General features: G+C 37.6%; 1 protein-coding gene and 1 long non-coding RNA gene across 10 annotated transcripts in view; one reads left to right on the forward strand and one right to left on the reverse strand.

Moving 5' to 3' along the window:
• adamts9 (ADAM metallopeptidase with thrombospondin type 1 motif, 9) overlaps positions 1 to 22,094 on the reverse strand; it is a 256,708-nt gene that overhangs the window by 47,824 nt on the left and 186,790 nt on the right. For all 6 annotated transcript variants that reach the window (XR_011962042.1, XM_072582481.1, XM_072582483.1 and 3 more), the window contains 2 exons: positions 21,397 to 21,564; positions 5,001 to 5,171 (listed from right to left, as the gene is read on the reverse strand). Coding sequence is in view for 5 of the 6 variants with exons in the window: in XM_072582481.1 (XP_072438582.1) it covers positions 5,001 to 5,171; positions 21,397 to 21,564 (339 nt within the window). In the remaining variant the exon portion in view is untranslated. The remainder of the gene's footprint in view (positions 1 to 5,000; positions 5,172 to 21,396; positions 21,565 to 22,094) is intronic.
• LOC140483822 (uncharacterized) overlaps positions 5,032 to 22,094 on the forward strand; it is a 50,601-nt gene continuing 33,538 nt past the window's right edge. For 3 of the 4 annotated variants that reach the window (XR_011962044.1, XR_011962043.1, XR_011962046.1), the window contains exon 1: positions 5,032 to 5,188. This is a non-coding gene — a long non-coding RNA (uncharacterized lncRNA). The remainder of the gene's footprint in view (positions 5,189 to 22,094) is intronic. The other variant, XR_011962045.1, reaches the window with a different exon arrangement.

Below are 22,094 nucleotides of genomic sequence, written 5' to 3' on the forward strand. Positions count from 1 at the left end.
GCAACTTTCAGAGATCTGTGTACATGGACACCAAGATCCCTCTGCTCTTCCACACTACCAAGTAGTCTACCATTAGCCCAGTAATCCATCTTTTTATTACTCTTACCAAAGTGAATCACTTCACACTTAGCTACATTGAACTCCATTTGCCACCTTTCTGCCCAGCTCTGCAGCTTCTCTATATTCCGCTGTAACCTGCCATAATCCTTCCTCACTGTCTACAACTCCTCCGACTTTCGTATCATCCGCAAACTTGCTCACCCAACCTTCTAACCCTTCCTCCAGGTCATTTATAAAAATGACAAACAGCAATGGTCCCAAAACAGATCCTTGCGGAACACCGCTAGTGACGGCACTCCAAGATGAACCTTTGCCATCAACTACTACCCTCTGTCTTCTTCCAGAGAGCCAATTCCTAATCCAAACCTCCAACTCACCCTCAATGCCATATCGCTGTATTTTCTGCAGTAGCCTACCATGGGGGACCTTATCAAACGCCTTACTAAAATCCATATATACCACATCTACCGCTTTCCCCTCATCTACCTCCTTAGTCACCTTCTCAAAGAATTCAATAAGGTTTGTGAGGCACGACCTGCCCTTCACAAAACCATGCTGACTATCCTTGATCACATCATTCTTATCCAGATGTGCATAAATCCTATCCCTTACAATTCTCTCTAAGACTTTGCCCACAACAGAAGTGAGACTCACTGGCCTATAGTTACTAGGATTATCCCTACTCCCCTTCTTGAACAAGGGAACCACGTTTGCTAGCCTCCAGTCCTCTGGCACTACTCCGGTCGACAAAGAGGACACAAAAATCAAGGCCAATGGCTCTGCAATCTCCTCCCTTGCTTCCCAGAGAATATTGGACTTGGAACATTAATTCTGTTTCTCTCTCCACAGATGCTGCCTGATCTGCTGATTTTCTCCATCATTTTCTGTGTTTAACATAATCCTGACCAATGACTGACCACATCCTTGACAGATCTGTGCATAGCTCCCTGACTAACATGCCACAATGCCCTGCACTGGGCCTGTAAGACTGACTATGGCCTACTCCCCAGAGTGTAGTGATCCCTGATATTGACTACCCCAAATAGCTGACTGACAATGTACAAGCCCCTAGACTGATAATAGATGATGCCCTTGACTTACTGTGCAATTCAGTTTAAGTTAATGATAAGACAATAGAATCTACACAAAAGAAAATTGAGAGATTAAAAATATGATTTAAAAATTAGCTAGCATGGCATCCAAAAATCATGCTGAATGAATCTGATTGAATTTGCTGAAGAGGTAATAGAAAGAGTTAACACGTTTAATGTAGTAAGTATCTTATATTTGGATTTTCAAAAGGCAGTTGATAAAGTACGACACAGTAGGCTCATTATGAAATTTAGTCAAGGGCCAAATAGGTAAATGAATAGGGATTTGGATGAAAAGTGCAAAGCAGAATGTATGGGTAATGGATTGTAATTCAGTTTGGAGGAAAGTAGAAAGACATATTTCACAAGGATTAGTGCTCTGGATGTAGTAACCCAAATTTACAAATGATGCCAGATTATAACTTGAAAGAATGTGATTTAATCCAAGAAGACATTGGGAGACTTGTAGACTTAGCAGTTAAGTGGCAAAGAAATAACATTGCTGAATGTGAGGTGGTGGACTTTGGAAGGAAAAATGCAAATATTAACTCGGGTTTTAGATAACAAGAAATTTAATGTGGTAGAAGATTTACATATGAACAAAACATAATTAAAGAAGGCTGATATGTCAACAAGGCAATTAACAAAAGCTTACGTGTATTTCCAGGGGAATACAATTCAGAACATTAAAATTATGTTAATGTTATTTAGTCCTTGATCATGGCTGCACCATAGTGTACTGTGTGCAGTTTTACTCTCCATTCTATAATAAGGACTAGAAGTATGGAGCAAGAAAAAGAAAGTTTGGGACAATCCAAACTTACTGGAAATAATTACAAGATAGCTCTCAATACATTCAAAGTGGAAATTAGGAAATATTTCTTTACTTGAAGACTAGACTGAGAAACCATCACCTAGTGCAATTTTGTGATTATGTAGGCTAGAGGCAAGGGTGAGAAAATGTATATATTCCACTTTAACTCATTTTTAACAACTGAAAGAAAATTGTTAAGGCCACGTCAATGACTTACCTTGCATTAAAGAAGATTGTTCCTGGATATGATTGTGGGCAAAAATTACATAAACTATTATTCTTTTAGTGAGAAGAGTTTCTATACATTTAAAATAATTATCAAGCTGGCTAATCATTAATGTATATTGCAATAAGTGCTTTGAATAGCATTTGTATTTTCCTAAACAAAATGCATGGAAGTCTTAAGAATTATATAATTGCAACTCAAGAAGATAAGTCTAAGCTTTTTTCCTTACTCTCACAATACCAAAAAAAATGAAGAAATTAGAAAATGCATTTAATATTGTAAATTTAAAGAATGAAAATCAAATTGGAAAGGAAAACAATAATTTGAAGTTTTTTTTCATATTGTAAAATATTCTGACTTTTGGGAGCATGATCAAAAAAGTTCAATACCATGCCATATACAGCAATATTATGGCCAAGAACCAAATACTTTATTAAAAAGTAGGTTTTCCAGATGGTCTTAAAAGTCTAGATGAGAGTTTTAGCAGCAGATGAACTGAGGCATGAATAGAGTTACATGATGTTACAGAGGTGCAAGTATATGGTCTTGGTGATGAGAACATGTGGACAGAAGCTCGTCAAAAAGTCAAAAATGACATGAAACTGTAAATAATCTAATAATAATTCACTATCAGATCGGGTCCAAGGAGAGGAATGAAGTTGGTAGCTGTAATAACCTCTTTAAGGCCCACGGGAAATCACTAATTAATCGCCTACTGAGCTGGTGAATGTAAGTCCCCTTTGTAACTGGCAATGGCCTGCCTAGCTGAAACCCATCACCTGAGTTCTGTTTCTAAAAAAAAGAGCAAGATCCAGGCCCCTTTCACTCAGCCTAACCACTATACAGCATGTGGGGATGTCATCCAGTAAAACCTGACAGACTCCCCACGGGTTCTGATGGGTGGGCTGGGATCCTCATCATTAGAGACTCTGGTCCACGAAGTGGCCCGCAGTGGGAGCAAAGGTCATCCTAATGAAACTCATATTCCCTCCCCTCTCTTGCCAGGGGCTGCCTGATTGGCCCCAGTGAGTCAAACCAATTGACCTTCACTGCAAAGCCATCTTAAGGGTCTGCTATATTCTCATCAGTGGTCATTGGTCCTGGAGGGACTGCAGGCCAATGGCTTTTCAAGTGGCTCTTCTTAAACCTAAGATCTCTAACACGGAAGTTTCAAGAGAAGGACAATGAATTACACTGAGGTTCTGAAAATAGTCATGGCAAGGGAGCCTCCATTCTTCTGACAATCAACAGGTTAATCCCTCTACCATTAAATTCAGTACATGTAACTTGACATGTTTTTACAAACATACATCTTTTGCTTTCTATCTAGGATAAGTGTAATTTATTACATGATGTCTAAAACAAAAGAATATTGATCCCATAAATGTCATTCTAATATGTAGAGATGTTCCTTTACATGCAAGTAATTGCTGTCATTTAGATAAAATATATGAACTATGAATAGTGTAAATAATGTTATATTTTTGTTCAAAATATAAGAGATGGGATACATTAGAATGACATACCTTTCTAACTTTTATGGAAATAATTTTCTTACAATCTTTTGCTTTTAATTGTTAAAAACAAGAGGTTCATCAGTTGTTGGTTGTTCCTAAAGAGACTCTAAGTATGGTCAAATTAAAAACAGACTGAGAATCATATTACATGTCAGGCTATTCTGACCTTAGTGCCATTTCTAAAATTTTTAAAACACAGTCCTACACATCATTTCATTACAGATTAAGCATGAATCTGCTGGAAATTTCTTATGCTACAATTCAACGCAAGCCTTGTGCTCTTTCCATTTTCCTAAAACATTGGCTTTATATAAAATGAACATTATGTGATATTTTTTAACTTATTCATTTTATAGTTAATAGTATGGATGTCACTTTTTTCAAGTAAGTGGGACAGAAATACAGCAATTCCACTAAGAATGTTGTCATGCGCATATTTCACATCTGCAATAGTTTAATATACATTTCCAGCAAAAAAGAGAGTAATTTGTGACCGTGGTTGTTTTTAAGACTTTCCTTGGAAATATGCCTGTGAAATGTTGCAAATGTTCAGAGCACGGATGAATTTGCTTTCAGTCTGGAATACTTTAACAAAGCAATGTGACACATTGAGCACAGCCTGCCACAATGGGCTCTTTAATTGATTCCAGATGCTGGGAGTGAAAAGAGACTGAAAGGAGAGAATGGGGGAGATAAAAGCTCATTTAAAAATGAAGATAAAAATCAACTTGTAAACATACAATGGGCTTTACATTATGACCTACCTTGAGTTGAATTGCTATTTCTTATGTAAGTGTCAAAAATGATAAATATACGTCATATTCTCAAACACCCTCACTACTAGGATCTACTTATTTAAGATTTTTCATCACTGTCCAACATTCATGTTTGTAAGTTGTACAGTTTGAAATGTTGAAAGCAAATCTGTTTTATAAATAGACAAACATGAATAATCTAACGTTTTATGTTAGAATTATCATGCTATTGTAAAATTGTAATGTTGACAATTATAACTGAAAAATATGTAAATCTTTGTTCCTTCAGTTAAATAACATTTAAAGTAATATAACGTTTCACTTATCCCTAATTCCTATGTGGCAGAAGTTTTCTTTTCTCTAACTTTTAAGTTCCTTGGCCATATGTCAAACATCCTTTTAACCACATGAAGCCAGCCATCTGATCCTAGTTTACAAATCACACCTCAAGTACAACGGTTGCTTGCCAGGAAGAGTGCCTTTCTCTTGTTTATTCTGAATAGTTCTTTTGCTGTCTACTGCAGCTGTTGTACTTACTTTTTCCCATTCTTCTACATGCCAGCTATAATGCAAACATTCTCCAGTTTGACAGTGCTGAACTGAAACAGGTTTTGTAGATCGACTGCAGTGAGAATCTTCAATGCTTTGGTTTGCGATCTGGCAGAAGACTTCTCGTTGCTGAATTCCACTTCCACATAAAGCTGAGCACTGCCGAATTTGCAAAGGTAAGTGTCAGTATGAAGCCTATATTTCTGTAGTGCACATGTAATTTAAGCCTTGATTAATAAATCGTCTGAATTATGCATCTGTACACACAAATACTGATTCTTAACTATTAATATAGCATAACCAGTCAACTGAAGCACATCATATTACTATTCTCACTAACACATTAGAATGTAACAAGTGACTGGAAGACAGAACTAACCTGATAAAATTCCAAGCACTATTTATAAATATAAATAAAATTATGAAAATGCCTAACAATAATTTATAATACATTATATCTTAAGATAAGAATGTCTAAGTGACAATATCATTCTCAAGTTGCACACAAATATTTAATGTAGCATTATCCATGTGCATTTATTAAATATATTTTTAAATGCAGGACTCTAAGTATGGTCCGAAAAGTGTACGACACAGCCTTTTGCCCTTTTTCAGAACTATCGGCTTTTGGGCAATGAGTAAAACTTCATTTGTTAAAGTCCAAAAAGTAAAGTTCTGTGATGTTAACCATGTACTTCAAAATAAGTTAAATTAACAAACACTAGTATAACTTACATCAATTGTTTAAAAGCACTTACTTAAATTACATCAGCAACTTGCAATCACTGCTGTAATTTATATCAGTCAGGAATCTGGGAACTCTGCCCAGTATATGGGGGAGGGTAAGAATACTTTTTGGTCTTTTCTCCATGGCAATGAAAAGACCTCAAAAGTAAGAATCTGTTGAGCCACACAAAACATATATAGTGTACAACTTTTTTCTGAACAATTAAAACTTTTTCAAGTTATTCCAAATGTTGCAAGTAGAACACTTTTTCTTTCCAATTTGCTTTAACTTTAAGAGATGCTCTGCTGACTTTACTTATCAAAGTCCTAATGACATTGTGAATTTAACAACAGATTACATTTAGCAATAATTCTACTTTGAAACTGTAGGAACTGCACATTGGAAAGTATTGCACTTATCTATGTCAAAATTGCAAGTAACATGGATGTTTAAATAGAATATTTTAGAAATGTAAATAGTAAATTGTACTGATTTGTTCCAAAATTTACTTTAAAAAAAGTCATGTAACTCCAAAGTCATTCTTGTTTTCTAGCTGTGCACATGTCACGCTGTATTCCTCAAAAAATGAGTGAAATACAAATGCTCCATTGTCATTTGCAATATGCTTTAAAAAAGAAATGAGAATATTGGAATATGCATTTCCTGAGAATACACTTTCAATAGCATGGAAATAAAAACACCAATGACTTTGAAACTCGAGCAGGAACTAGTTTCCATGTTGGAACATTTACTGATTCAGCTCTGGAGCTTCGAATAATGGGAGAAATAGATTGTGATATTTTTTAAAAATGTCAGTTTATTAGTGTGACCTGAAATGAACCCAAATCCATGCAATTCATTTTGTTTGTAGGTAACATTAAGAAATATGGAAAAAAAAAAGTAAATGGAGATGTGCTACAATTTAGCCATGAGATCTCTGAAATGGCAGAACAGCCTTGAAACACTGATTTCTTTCATGGGATGTGGGCTTCACTAGTTAGACCAGAATTTATTGCCCATCTGCAATTGCCTTTGGAAGAGATGGTGGTGAGCTGCCTTTTACAACTGTTGGTGTTCACATATTGTAGGTACACCCACATTGCTATTCGTAAGGGAGTTCCAGACGTTTGAGCCAGCAACCATGAGAAAAATAGCAACACCGTTCCAATTCAGGATGGTGAATGGTTTGGAGGAATGCATACATATGATTGTGTTCTCAGACAGCCACTGTCCTGTCCTTCCAGGCAATGGAGGTTGCAGGTTTGGAAAGTGCTGCTGAAGAACCTTGGTGAATTGTTGTAGTGGATCATGTAGATGGTGGAGGGAGTGAATGTCGAAGGTTTACGATCCAGAATCCTTTGTCCTGGATGGTGTCAAGGCTCTTGAGTGTTATTGCAGCTGCACTCATGCAGGCAAGTGCAGACACAGTATTCCATCATATGCCTGACTTTGCCTTGTAGATGGTGGACAGGCTTTGGGAAATCAGGAGGTGAGTTAGTATTCACAGAATTCCCAGCCTCTGACCTGCTCTTGGAACCATTGTATGAATGCTATATTCTAATTCTTGTGTTTCATTAAACCAGGGGACACTTATACATGAAGAGACATATAAAGGTATACTTTTCTTTAAGGATGCCAATGCTCTACAAAGATAATACTAGTGTATGTTCAAGTACCACAACGAATAGTGTTACATTTGAAAGAGATGTTAATATGTAATGGTAAATTGTTCATGTCAGTGGAAAGAGGCATCACACATGAGCAACACATAGCTAAACCTCCTGGTCACTGCCTGTAATGTTTTGGTATTGTACTTTGTTCCATTTCAATTTATGAATTTAGGCAGAAACATGAAGGTGAAATATTTCAGTTTGTTGGCTGTCACAAAAACTATACCATGAAAAGTGCTAAATTTGAAGTACACGATTTCAAGAGAAGTGAAACAGGAAATAAATAAGTTAACTAAACAATGCAAGAATACATTGGTAGCCTATATTAATCACTGAACAAATAAATTTACCAGAAAGCTAATTTTAAAAACTCAAAGCTTACTTAGGTCGTAACATATTGTACAGGAAATATTACAATAGATCTGTGAAAATACAAAATGCCCATAATTTCTCGAATCACCTAAAGAAATTATATCAACATTTTGCTAGTTACTACCCATTCTTGCCAGAGTGAACTTTGGGCAAAACCTCCTGCAGTGTTTATTTGTTTGTGTTGAGACTTAGAAACCAGCATGAATCAACTGCAAATGTTACACCATTTATTAGGGTAATGACAAATGGGTGGCTATGTTCAGTTATGGGCATCTCAAATACAGAGCTTTTGCTTTTAATTCTTCCTCTACTATAATAAGAGCAACATTATAGATCAAAGTAATTAATAATGATTTATTTATTTTGATTTGTTTCGAGCAGCTTGGAATACAGAAGTACTGAAATTTTGTTAAACTTGAGCAAGACCCTGGTCAAATCATACTTTGTATTATGTTCAGTTTTGCAAACATGATAATGAACATGGCATCATTAAAGCAACTGCTATGGTTGTGTAACGTTAAAAAAAGAGAAGAAATGGAGGTAATGACTGGATAAGGGTATTTAAAGTTGTCAATAGATTGGACATGGAAGATGTGGAGAGATTTCTGTGAGATGTTATGGGACCAGGTAGGGATGGAGATGGGAAACAAAATGAAAAGCATGAAGTTGGTAGAATTATGGGACTGGTGATGTATGGGTGAAGGTGGCAGAGAGCCTGGCCACCCTTAGGTTAACTGAAGCACTCACTGGCAAATTATAGATGATTTATGGGCCTCTTCCCACTACTGCTGGTGCCTGGGCACATTGGATGGAGTGACCACCAGATGTAACTTCGTGGCCTACTTGCAGGCTCAGTGATGGGGAAGACAGTGGTGTGTTCACGCATGATGCAGTCCACAGGGGCAAAGTTCCAGTGGTAAGCCCACATTCCCCTGACCCTGAATCCCCAGTAATGACCGATGCCCTCACCATTGCAGTACAAATGGGTACAATTTCCATAAATTCCAGTTACAACTTTATCAGGTGACCTCAGATCATTCTATATTTAATCTTAGGGTATATATGTATACTGACTTCTTACTTGTGTAAATCAAGGCACTATACCTTAGTTTTAGTATGGGAGATGGCATTATCATAAAACTAGCACAAATCAGCATCTGACAAACGTTCTGAAAAAAGGTAGGTGCAACACTGTTCCCATGCTACAGATGATATTTTCCAGGAAATCCCTGGCTAATGAAGCACGTGGAAGTTCAGAATGAACAATATCTAGTGATATTCTCAACACTGTATTAATAACATCTAAAATGATGCCAGCAAAACTCTAAGTGAATACTTTCACATGCTCATTGTGATTGTAAAGGAAATTGTTTTTATTTAATAAATATAAAAACAAATTCATCATACTAGCCTTGATATTATAAGGGCCTGCATGATAGGCGAGAGTGGATCATGGATAAAAATTAATAAATCAGGGAATATGTCCTCTTTATCCTCCACCCTCATTTTGGTGAATTGTGTGGCATGCATAGGTCCTGTTTTGGACAATCAGAAAACTTTGCTGTAATATTTAATTGGAACTGCAGCATCCATTCAGAAGCCTGATTTAAGTTTTACAGTTGCCAGCTTAGCAATGGATACCAAAGATGTGCAGTTCAGATGAATTGGCCATGCTGAATTGCCTGTGGTGTTAGGTGCATTAATAAATGTAGGATGGGGGAGTGGGTCTGGGTGGGTTGCTCTTTGGAGGGTCAGTGTGGACTTGTTGGGTCAAAGGGCCTGTTTCCATACTGTAGGGAATCTAATCTAATCTAATCTAATCTAATCACCACTGGCTGCAGCAGATTCATGCATTCTAAGGATGTGGACCACAAAGAGGTGCAGTGCTTTCCCTGGTATTCCCTTTGCATGTGTGTGAAAGTTAGTCCTAATTTCATTGCACATTTTTCAAATGTTCTTTGCTTTGATATTTGTGGGAAGGGAAGAGGGTCAACTCTCAATGAATGTGGGACCTAAAGAGTGATAAAGGCAGAGATAAACAGTCATATTCTTCAACATGTAAAACAAACTTACTTGTAGCTTATGTCTTAGGCTGCAATGGCTGCTGAAGAATTCAGAGCAATGGTTGCCTGATTCCTGATTTGAATTAACTAGTTTCCAACAGGAGCTAAAACAAGTAATTGCCATGATATTTACACATGTAAGGGACCTAATGGTCCTAATGCACATATGAATCCTTTGCATATTTTTTATCATGTTCAAAATTTGGCAATTTCATAAATTATTTGTAATTAGATGGCAAAGATTTATTACGTTATAGCCTTTTCCATGAGGTAATATTGAACATCATTTTACATTATATGCAAACAGCATGTCATTGTGGAGCATGTTCTAGCTCAGTTTCAATTTAAAGTATGGAAGTTAAACAGATATTTAACAATTTCTGGCTAACGCAACTCAAACTGTTTCCAATTTTGTGAGTTTCCTTGAACCACCCACACCACGTCATCATGTGGCTACTTAAGGCATATCTGGTCATTAATCTCCTTCCTGTGCTTTATAGTTGGAAATAAGTATTTCTGAGACCAAGCCACAAACAAATTGTCTCTAAATGTACTGTGATGCTTCCATGTTGATTCAGTTTTAGTATTTTGTGCAATACTGCAAAATATGTATAAACTTAGATCCTGTATCTCTTATTTATTTGTGATGAACCAGTCATGATATTTCCTGTTAGAGACCAAGGATCTCTTCAAATGAGCTTGGTATGGTGGACTATAGGTTTGACCAGCCTCAGTGCCCTGTGGCTAGAGAGTGAGAGATTGGCAGTTAGGTTCTGACTGAGAAGGAGAAAGTGAGGTCTGCAGATGCCATCTAATTACAAATAATTTATGAAATTGCCAAATTTTGAACATGATAAAAAATATGCAAAGGATTCATATGTGCATTAGGACCATTAGGTCCCTTACATGTGTAAATATCATGGCAATTACTTGTTTTAGCTCCTATTGGAAACTAGTTAATTCAAATTAGGAATCAGGCTACCATTGCTCTGAATTCTTCAGCAGCCATTGCAGCCTAAGACATAAGCTACAAGTAAGTTTGTTTTACATGTTGAAGAATATGACTGTTTATCTCTGCCTTTATCACTCTTTAGGTCCCACATTCATTGAGAGTTGACCCTCTTTCCTTCCCACAAATATCAAAGCAAAGAACATTTGAAAAATGTGCAATGAAATTAGGACTAACTTTCACACACATGCAAAGGGAAGACCAGGGAAGCTCTTCAGCCACACATTTTCAGCTCTGACTGAGAAGGATCACTTAGTGGAATCTTTGAAGTCTTTGAAAATAATTTACTTGAAACATTACTTCTGCTGTTTCTGCTATTTTCATGCCAAAGTGTTGGAGATGGTAGACTACATAAGTTGGTGCTAAGTCCAGCAATCAGTAGTTCCTGTTATGAGATAGGTGACATGGACATCCCTGTGGTTTCTGGCTTGAATGACAATGAAGTCAAGCAAATACCAGTGATGGGACCATGAATTGTGCATTGAGATTCTGCCTTTGAGCAAAGTGTTGATTATAACGATACCAGGTTCTGGACATTTGGATAGAAGGAGGACTCTGTTGGGAGGCCCTGCCAGAAAAAAAAACTCATTAAAACACCTGACTATATCCATATGAAGGCTTATGGGGTATTCTGTACCAATTCTATAATAATGTACAAGCTGTGAAGACTGTGGAATCAAGGTGAATATTTACAGTTCCCTGTGCAGTTTAGGCATCAGGCAAAACTAAAGATCAAATTAACCCAAGATAATGTTCTGGAATTTCAAAAATTGTCTGACCAACAGAAGATAGCATTCAATTCCAAAAATGCTATGTCATGTGCATTGCCAGTAAAAAGGATGCATCAACAGATAACTTTAAGTATAGTAATCCAATATTCTAATGGAGGTACATTATCAATACTGGAATTCATCTTAGAAATATGCTTCAATTGGGATTCCACAATTAGTGGATAATGTGCAAAGCAAATGGAATTCTGGGTTTTCTGAAGATGGATCTCTGTTATTGCAACAAAAATTTCAGGATTATACCTTTCCAAATATTTATTTATCCAATCCTCTGTGAGATCCTTATGTAACAAAAAATGTAATTAAGATTGAAGAGAACCAAAGATGTACTGAGTGGTTCTGAATGAATCAGAATGGGAAACATACCATTGTCATTCCTTGATTGAACATTTGAATGGTAATCAATACAGCAAAAGTGGAATAACTTTATTGACCATGTTTTAGAAAATGTGGATTGGACTGATAGGAATTGATAGAAACAAGTACTTGGTTCCTTCTAGCAATGACAACAGACAAAATAGTCATCCGCGCAAACTACAATGATCATTATTTTTCAAGAGAATATATCAAGGTTGTCCAAGTCTTTTCGGTCAAGTCAAGATTGTCCAAGGGGAATCTCATGAATGAAGAAGCTGCCAAAAAAAGGAAATAGTTACATCCCTACCACTTTGAAATCTTTGACATGAGCAACATGTTTTGTCCAGAAGAGTTAGCATTGAGTGATTGCATCTGTATTCTGAATAAGTTGACTTGGATAGGGAGGCAGCTTTGGCAGTGAGTGTTATTTTTCATTGGTCCTGCAATTTTTGCAATTCCAGAAGATTCTATTGCAGTAAAAAAGAGTTTTGAGTTTTAGATTATATCCATTTAAGAGATTTCTTTATAAGGCTTACCATTCCAGCAGATTATGCCTGGTTTAGCTCGAAGTATAAATGTTGGTAGAATATAAATGTTACTCTGTGATAAAACACAACTAAAGCAGAGGTAGAATCTTTGCACTAATTCACTTCTCCATTTTCCTCTCTGTACAACTGCATTGCGCCTCCAGCAAATAAACCATAGGCATGGGATATAGAAGAGATGGGAAACTTCTGTTCTCTTCAACCAAATAAAACTACTTCAAATTGAATCATGAGCATCTATATACAGATGACATGTTCAGAAACTGAGCTCCAAATCATAGTTGACTCATTCTCTGAAGCATCTGTAAAATGGATCTTTCACTAAACACACAGAAAAATAAACTCCTCTTTGAACTCGTTCTGACATCACAACACCATGCTCTTTGATTTAGATCAGTGTTGCGATCCTGGAGGATATGAGCCAGTTTGGAGACTCCCCCCATTAAGGCAGACATATGAGACAAAACGTATCATCATTTCCATTGAGCCAATTCAGCCTTAGGCATGCTGAGGAAAAGAGTATGTGAGAACCAGATTTTAATTAGAAACAAAAGTTATGATTTTTGGGTAGCAGTGGTCCTCAAGTCCTATGCTTCAGAGACTTAAATAACTGACAGAATGTACTTTAATGCACTGGAAAATTATTACCAGTGGTACTTCACAAATTTCTGCAAGTAAAATGGCAAGAGAGGTGGTCCAATTGCAGGTTCTTCATCCAAACTAACTTGTCCAGTGTTGAAGTGCTGATCACTCAAAACCAGTTCAACTGGGTAGCACATGTTGTCCATTTGTCTGACATGAGAATTCCAAAGCAACATTTCTACTTTGAACTTGGTTGCAATAGGAGATTCCCAGAAGAACAGTGGAAATGCTTTAGGGATGACTTACAAATATTGCTGAAAGGGTGTAAACTTTCCCACTGACCCATAAGAGTTATAGCTTGTGAATGACCAAACTCATTGAGGAGGGTTTGTGAATGTACAGAGGTGAATGATTGGATTAGTTTTCTACAGTATGGCCTAACAAGTTACTCTGAAGAGTAACCCACCCAGACAGACCCATTCCGCTACCCTATATTTATCTCTGACTAATGCACCTAACACCATGAACAATTTTAGCTTGGCCAATTTACCTGACCTATGCATCTTTGGATTATGGGAGGAAACCAGAGCACCCTGAGGAAACCCAAGTAGATACAGGGAGACCATGCAAACTCCACACAGACAGTTGCCTGAGGTGGGAATTGAACCTGGATCCCTAGCGCTGTGAAGCAGCAGTGCTAACCACTGAGCCACCATGCTGCCAAAAATGAGAGGTTTTGGAGGAAGCACTCAAACCTCCAAATAACCTGCCACCTAACCCTGCAAGCAACACTTGCCTTGCAATGACAAAGAGTTTACAGATCAAACACCACTGATTAATTATCAATTCGGAATGGAAGCAAATCATCCTCAAACCTGAGGGGCTGTTTAAGAAGATGGACATATAAAATGTTACACTGAAGAGTGAATAAAATGTAAACACTTTCTTTTACTTTGGCAGATTGCCTATCATCACAAATAATCTTTGAATCTTAGCAGAAGGCTGAACACCTTCTCCATGACAGCTATCAATAACGACTGATTCATAAACAACATTATTCAAGCGAAATGAGCTTGTCAGTGGCACTTTCCCACTTGGTGAAGAACAAATAAAGTTGTGCTAGTAAGAGGCAGGGAGAAAACTGAAGTTCAAACCAAGAGAAAAGTAAGGTATTTCCTATAATGCCATATTTAAAAATGCCAAAATATGAGTCATGCAGAATTAACTAAAGGTGAGTAGTGGATTACAGGACCGCAGTTGTGAAATCGTAAATGGTAAAATGTCTGTTCCACTTAATGTCAAAGTTAGTACTTTATGTTTGAATACATTTGCTCTCATATCATTGAGGTCTATCATGGTACGCGCTTGCCAATCACCTTAAATTTACCAAATAAAAAAATGAAAGAATTGCGGATGCTGTAAATCAGAAATAAAAACACAACTTGCTGGAAAAGCTCAGCAGGTCTGGCAGCATCTGAGAAGAGAAATTAGAATTAAGGTTTCTGGTCTGGTGACCCTTAAATTTACCTTCTACTTATCATTGTTTCAGTGACCACCTTAGACGATAAGGTAGTATACAACATATGGCAGCAAAGATCCCTTGCAAATCTGAAGTTAATGGGACATAACATAGGTAAAATATTCCAGCTTTTGGAATGATAGTTGAAATTCATAGCCTGGAACATTACTGTAGCATCTCAGGCAAGTATCCAAGCCTCAAACACCTTTAGTTGCTTCATTAACATCCTACTGACTGACATATGGCCAGAGGTAGGACGTTCATTGACATTTCCAGTGATCAACTCCATTCACAACTTTTTTGTAATAAGTCAGATGCCAGATCATAGCTGAAAGCAACTAGGCTTGGGCTGATAAGTGGTCGGTGAAATTTACTTCACACAATGGCAACTTACTGACTATCTCCAACAAAAAAAAGTTCAACCATTGTTCATTGATAACCAATTATACTACAATAATTGAGTTCCTCAAAATCAAAATCCTGTAGTTGATCATTGGCCAGAAGCCATGAATAAATATCCATGTTGAATCATGAGTACAAGAGCAGGACAGTAGTTGAATACATTTCAATTAATAGCTTATCTAATTCTTCAAACTCCCTCCACTATTGGGAGGTTAATGCTAGGAATGTAATGGAACACCCAGCTCCAGGGTGGATGCTAGCTAACAAAAGCATTCAAAATGTCAACATTATCTAGGATAAAACAATTCATTTGATTTGCTCCTCCTGTCAGTGGACTCCATAATTGCACTGTCAACAATCAATAAACAATGATCAGCAATAAGATAGAAAAATTACTTCAAAAGCATATTCCTACAATAGCACAATGAAGGAGAACAAGAGTTTTGAGATTATCCTAATTTCTGAGTGTGTTTTCTGGTTACACACCATGTTGACTTAGAAATATATCACTGGTCCTTCACCATTGATAGGCCAAAATCCTGGAAATCCCTACACTTTTGTGGGAATACCATCATCAAAAAGAATTAACAGCATAGCATGACTAAACTGAATGCTGAGATGGCAGTCGCTTCAGAAGTAATAATGTTTGTTCAAACTTACTAGAACACTTGTAAAATGCAAATTTAATATTTATAGTACTGAACTAGTTGAATTTAAAGTTCTAAATTTGTACATGATCAGACATTATTATAATTTGTATGAAAAACTAGTTTTTGTTAATCAATAAATATTACTTAATTGATATTTTTTCTCAAAGTTCTGCCCTTGGCTTCCATTTTCTCAATGGTAATAACTATTGTGGAGTATAGTTTGATATGTAATGGTGGCACTTTGGTATCTTGTTCAGTTGAGGTTTGTGCCCAGATAATGGATGGTGGTTGGCTGTATCATTATGGAAGACATCAGGGTCACCAGACCTGAAACGTTAACTTTGATTTCTCTGCACAGATGCTGCCAGACCTGCTGAGCTTTTTCAACAACTTCTGTTTTTGTTTCTGATTTACAGCATCTGCAGTTCTTTTGGTTTTTATAATTGAACTCATCCTGTTCCTGCCTTAAACTACACACAAATGCAAAGGTTACGAGGTATGATCAAGTGTATGAGTTGTAATTTTCATTTCCCTTTTTCTGAGGATCTGAGATTAATTGTGTACTTACCATGGAATGAGGTTATTTACAGGCTTACTATACTGTACTTAGGATATTGGCTGGTTTCTATAAATGGGCTTTTATAAATTTCATAAAAATTCATTCCATAATTTTCAATACCAGGCAGAAAGGAGATCTCATGAAAACAGCTCCTCAGCATTCTTCTTTCCAGAAATCTGGATTTGATTAACTATCTGTTCGTGACAGATTAGGAAAGGAAGTTCTAAATTGCTTGCTTTTCATGAAACTCTATTTGGACATAGATAAGAAAGTAATCATAACATCCCACCACAAGCACATTTGGTAACTGAATGATAATTACCAATGGGATATATAGAGTTCAGCAATACCAATAATTTTAACATTATTCTATTGAGCAATGCTGTTCATAAATGACAGCATATTGTAAAGTTAACAGGACTACAATATTAGAAAAATAGAGTCAAATCAAATGATTATAACCTCAAAGACACCAGCAACACGCTTCTTATCAGAAGTTAATCTCAAAAAAGTGAGCTGCTTTACTGACTGTAATGACATATCTTCTGGGACTAAGAAAAATGTTTGCTCTGTTATGATGAGATTTACATTAGAAATTCTACTTGCTGGCCCAAAAATCAATTGGCTGTGATCCAGACAGTTTATTGGACATCCGCCTGCAGTACTGAGCCTGATAAAGTTTGTAGGGTCTGTAGAATGGGGCTATTGTTGGGTGGTATTTGGGTCAGGGGTGTGCACAGGGAGTTGGGGAAAATTTATTTGGTGAGGAATGTGTGCCACTATAATACACAATTGATGTTCATATATCCCAGCTGGGCAATCAGATTTATCCCAGGGTCCTCATGAAATCTTTTCTTCAAAACTCTGCATAAGGTATCTGCTCCAAAATTATTTTTTTGTTTTTACTTTTACACAAACTTGAGAATCCATGCTGCCTCCTTTGCTTGTCTGTCACAGTTATGCCTTCCAGAGTTAGATATAACTCATCTCAACTGAAATATGCCCCTGCCAACACCCCTCACTTCCACCAATCCTTATGTTAAGATGATTTTTTTTATGAATGGCTGAATGGTGGGTAATTTCAAAAGAGGAAGCCCCTTTCCTCTGTCTCATGGCTGGTTTTGCAAAGGTGAAAGGAAGCTTTGCCACTTACAAGGGCTGGCAGGAGTTTCCACTCAAGGTCAGGACTCAGTGCTGCTTAGTTATTTGTGATGATTCATGCAGCAGGTTGTGGAAATGAAGGAGAATTTTGAACCTTCTGACTTTTTGAACAAATTACTGATTAATTTTATGCAGCATTTCACTTTATATATATATATATATATATATATATAAGAATTCCTACAGTGTGAAAACAGGCCATTTGGCCCAACAAGTCCACATCAACCCCCTGAAGAACATCCCACCCAGACCCATCCCCATACCCTATAACTCTACATTTCCCACGGCTAACCCACCTAACCGACACATCTATGAACACAATGGGTAATTTAGCTTGGCCAATCCACCTGACTTGCACATCTTTGCACTTGGGGAGGAAACCAGAGCACCTGGCAGAATCCCATGTAGACAATTGCCCGAGAACGTGCAAAATCCATACAGACAATTGCCCAAGGCTGGAATCAAAACTGTGTCCTTAGTGCTGTGAGGTAGCAGTGCTAACTACTGAGCCACTGTGCTGCCTTAAATTTTGTCAATAAAAATGGCAGACCTTAAGTCCTTGACTTGCTGGGAGCTGACATTGGGTAGGGACAATGAGAAGGAAGAGCCTGGTGGTGAATCAAAGAAGCATGGCTAGAACATGCTTATGAGATCAATGGTGGCAGCAGCCCAGCTACATGCATTTGGAGTTAATGCTGAAAATGCTCCAATCATCTCTGAAGGGCAAGGGTGATGAGGATAGAAATCCATTCATCTATATCTTGATGTGTATAAACCAGTCCCCTCACTCTATCTTCTCAAGCCTACTTCAGCAAAGTACTGCTCAGATGAACTCACTCAGTGTACGCATTCATTCCTCTGTTCCTGCACTTATTCATATCTCCAGTTATTTATCCAGGAGATGGTTTTGGCGTACACCTTCATATTTATGTGAGGTTATCTCTATTCCTCGTGGTCATCCTCAATAGATGCCCTCCATCCATTCAATACAAGCCATTACTCTTATTCATGACCATGTTCTTTTCCTTCTTGCAAGGGAAGGTAATGCAAAACACCAAGGAGTGGCAGAGAATTAGTGAAGCACTCCAGCCACTTCTCAACTGACAGCTCGAATAGGAGGAGACATCATTGGAGTCTTGGTGAGATAGGAACTGCTCAGCTATTTAATGATTGAATTAAATGATGAAATTAAAGTGATGGAAAATGGAATCAACAGATAATGCTTATCAAGCAGTACTTCCAGGAGGCCTGGGTTTAGGTCTCATTTGCTCTAGCGGTTTGAACAAGTTGATTGAAAATATCCATTAGATGGCACTTGGCTAACAATGCTCAGTTTAATTTCTGCTGGAGCCACTAATTTCTGACCTCATTACAGTCATTTAAACATGGACAAAAAAACTGAATTCCAAATGTAAGGTGAGAGTGACATCAAGGTTGAATGTAGCATCAAGGGGGCCCAGCAAAACTGGCGTTGATGCAAATCGGGGGATACTCTCTGGTTGTTGGATTCATATCTGGCACATGGGAAGATGTTGTTGTGATTGTTGAAGGTCAGTCAGCTCATCTCCAGGCCACCTCTGCAGGAGTTCCTCAGGGTAGTATCCTAGACCCAGATGCTTCATCCATGACCTTCCCTCGATCATAAGGTCAGAAATGAGAATGTCGCTGATGTTCAGCACAATGTTCAGCACCATTCGCCACACCTCAGATACAGAAGCAGCCCATGTCCAAATGCAGCAAGGCCTGCACAATCTAGATTTAGACTGTAAGCCGGCAAATAATATTCACACCACACAAATGCTAGGCAATGACCATCTGAAACAAGTGAGAATCCAGAAACTGAGCTGGACTTGCCTTTTAATTACATTGGATACAAGATCAGACCAGAGACTAGAAATCCTACAGTGAGTAACTCACCTTCTAATTCTCCAAAGACTGTCTACCATTTACAAGGCACAAGTCACAAGTATAATGGAATATTCCCCTGCTTGCTGGATGAGTACAGCACCAACATCACTCAAGAAGCCTGACACCATTCAAAATGAAGAGCATGCTTCTTTCGCACAACATCCATAAACATCCAATCCCTCCACTATCTATGTTCAGCGGTAGAAATGTATACAATCCCCAGGATGAGTGCATACAATCTATAGAAATTCATCAAGTCCTTAGGCAGCATGTCCCAAATGCACAACTATTTCCATTTAGAAGGGCAAAAGCTGCTGATATATGGGAACACCATCACTTACAAGTTCCCCTCTAAACCACTCACCATCCTGACATGGAAACATATCATTGTTCCTTCAGTGTTGCTGCATTAAAATCCTGGCATCACCTCCCTAAAGCATTGTGGGTCTACCGACAGCACATAAACTATAACAGTTCCAGAAGGCAGCTTATCACTACCGTTTCAATGGTAGCAAGGTACAGGCAATAAATAGTGACCCAGCTAGCAATGCCTAAGTCTCATGGGTGAATAAATTTAAAATAAAAAAAAGTTAGATAACATCCTCACTTTTGACACTCAACCATGTTGACTTGACATTTGTAGTGAGTGACTTAGGTCATGTGCATAATCATCAATTTAAATAATTTTGTTTTTGTAGCTCAAAACTGTGTCTTTTAATTTCCCACTGAACCTTCATGTATTCTCGTGAAGGCAATCCAGGAGATTAAGGGTGGCTGCTCAGAGGAGCTCATTCATTCTGAGGGTGGATATTACAGGAGTCATGCACCATCATGCTCTTAATTTGATGGAATGGCAAGGTAGATAGTTGGGTTTTCATTTCATGATGTGAAAATCACATACATGAAAAGCTGACAATTGAGGAGAGACAGCAGTGGAGAGTCTGCTTTGAGGCAGTGGTGGAGCATGCAGGCCATCCAAACTCTGCTTAGCTGGATGCAGTCATTAAAACTTGGATTATCAATGAACCACAGAATATTCTGGACAATTTTATGAGAATGGGAATGTTCCAGCAGCCATTCTAGCAGTACTGCTCATTGCTGAACCTCATATTGAGGCTCAGTTTTCCCAGTTCATGGATAACAGGTGAAAGGAGACATGGAATTGGAGACATGACTCAAAGTGTTTCCAATACTCACCCACTGCCCTTTCCAGCAGTTAGTACCCCATATAGTCCCTTATATTGCAATGGGCTAGTCCCTCCCTGCTTAGATACAATGGAGTAGTCTTTGGCAGGAAGCCAAGTGCTCCCACTTCAGAATGTGTTAGCCAAGAGCATCTCAACAGTCAGGGCAGGAATAAGTTACCTCTATCACTATTGAAGCTTGCATAGGGTAGTGTTAGGAAATGAAAGAAGCCAACTTATTAGGTTGATTCACTTATATTCTAGGTTTTAGCCTTATAAACACTATATCACTTTTCTTCACTATCCCACCTTTCGGTTTTTGTTCATGCACTAGCAGTAGAAATGTTGGTATTCCCCATGAATTTGTACTCTTGCAAAATGTCCTGATGAGTGTGAGGAAATATTTCAGCAAAATGTGTCTTTTTTCAATAATACACAGTTTCTGCAATATGAGTTAAGGAATTGCAAGTAAAATTACATCTCCTACAAGAACATGTCTATATAGTATGATTGCTTTCTATTGGCAAAGTAGGTCTGCCTCAAGATTCCACCAGTAGAGAGTCTGGGTGGGTTCATAGAAAATTGATGAATCTTATGTAAAGACTGCGGCGACAATTATTAATTGCATTTCCCTGAGCCACCATTTTAAAATTGCATCAGGACATTTAACTTGCAACTGGTGGCCAAAGAACCTGATGTCTGTTTCCTTGTAATGTTGCCTTGTCTAGCACTGGAACAGATGAGGAGGCACATCTTAATTTCGCAAAAGGAAATTTTTGGATTTTTTTCTAAAGTTTTGTTGCACATTTATCTTAAAGAAGAAATAAAAAGGAAACCAAATGTTAAAACAAGTAAATTCTGGAGTTTACATGAAGTTTTATACTGCACCTGTGTCCAGTCTCCCGTTTTCCATTTAGGACATCTACCTCCTCGGCATCGTTTATGTGTTTTAGGTTTTTCCAGATGTTTACAATTCTCTTCCTCCACTTTTTTTCCATCTTTAGTCATGCAGTAAACAGTGCGATACTTGCTTCCCTTCCCACAGGAAATGGAACACTGAAAGTAAAGTAATTATAGGAGTTATTTTTGTTGTTGTTTCCTTATCTTTACAGTTCTAATGGGAGATTTTTCCTGGGTCTGCTGTTTGGCACCATAAATCACCTAGGTACAGTGAATTCTCTGGTGGGACAGAGGATACAACAGTACATGAACACACCTGATTTTCCTTTATTCACTTTAATGTAAGAAAATCATTCACAACCAAGGCTTTAGAACTACTGCTCAGTATTTCAACATTCTATTCATCCAGGCAATCTGTTGTATCTGATCAGAGACCAAGTTTTGAACTTATGAAAATTACACATCCTCTGCCTTTTTACTCTAGTTCCTTCCTCCCTGTCTTTTTTTTCATAATTTCTACAAATGTCCAAAAGTATTGTATCTTAGTGAATATACGTGTATTCTTATGTACAAACCAGATTTATTTTGTTAGTGCATGGAGGATAAACTTTCAAATTACTCAAAGAAACACATTTGAGCAGCAATCGTGTAAGAAAATAAGAGGCAGGCTCAAATATTTCACCCAT

Source organism: Chiloscyllium punctatum, chromosome 12, assembly GCF_047496795.1.
Source record: "Chiloscyllium punctatum isolate Juve2018m chromosome 12, sChiPun1.3, whole genome shotgun sequence".
Lineage (NCBI taxonomy): Eukaryota > Metazoa > Chordata > Chondrichthyes > Orectolobiformes > Hemiscylliidae > Chiloscyllium > Chiloscyllium punctatum.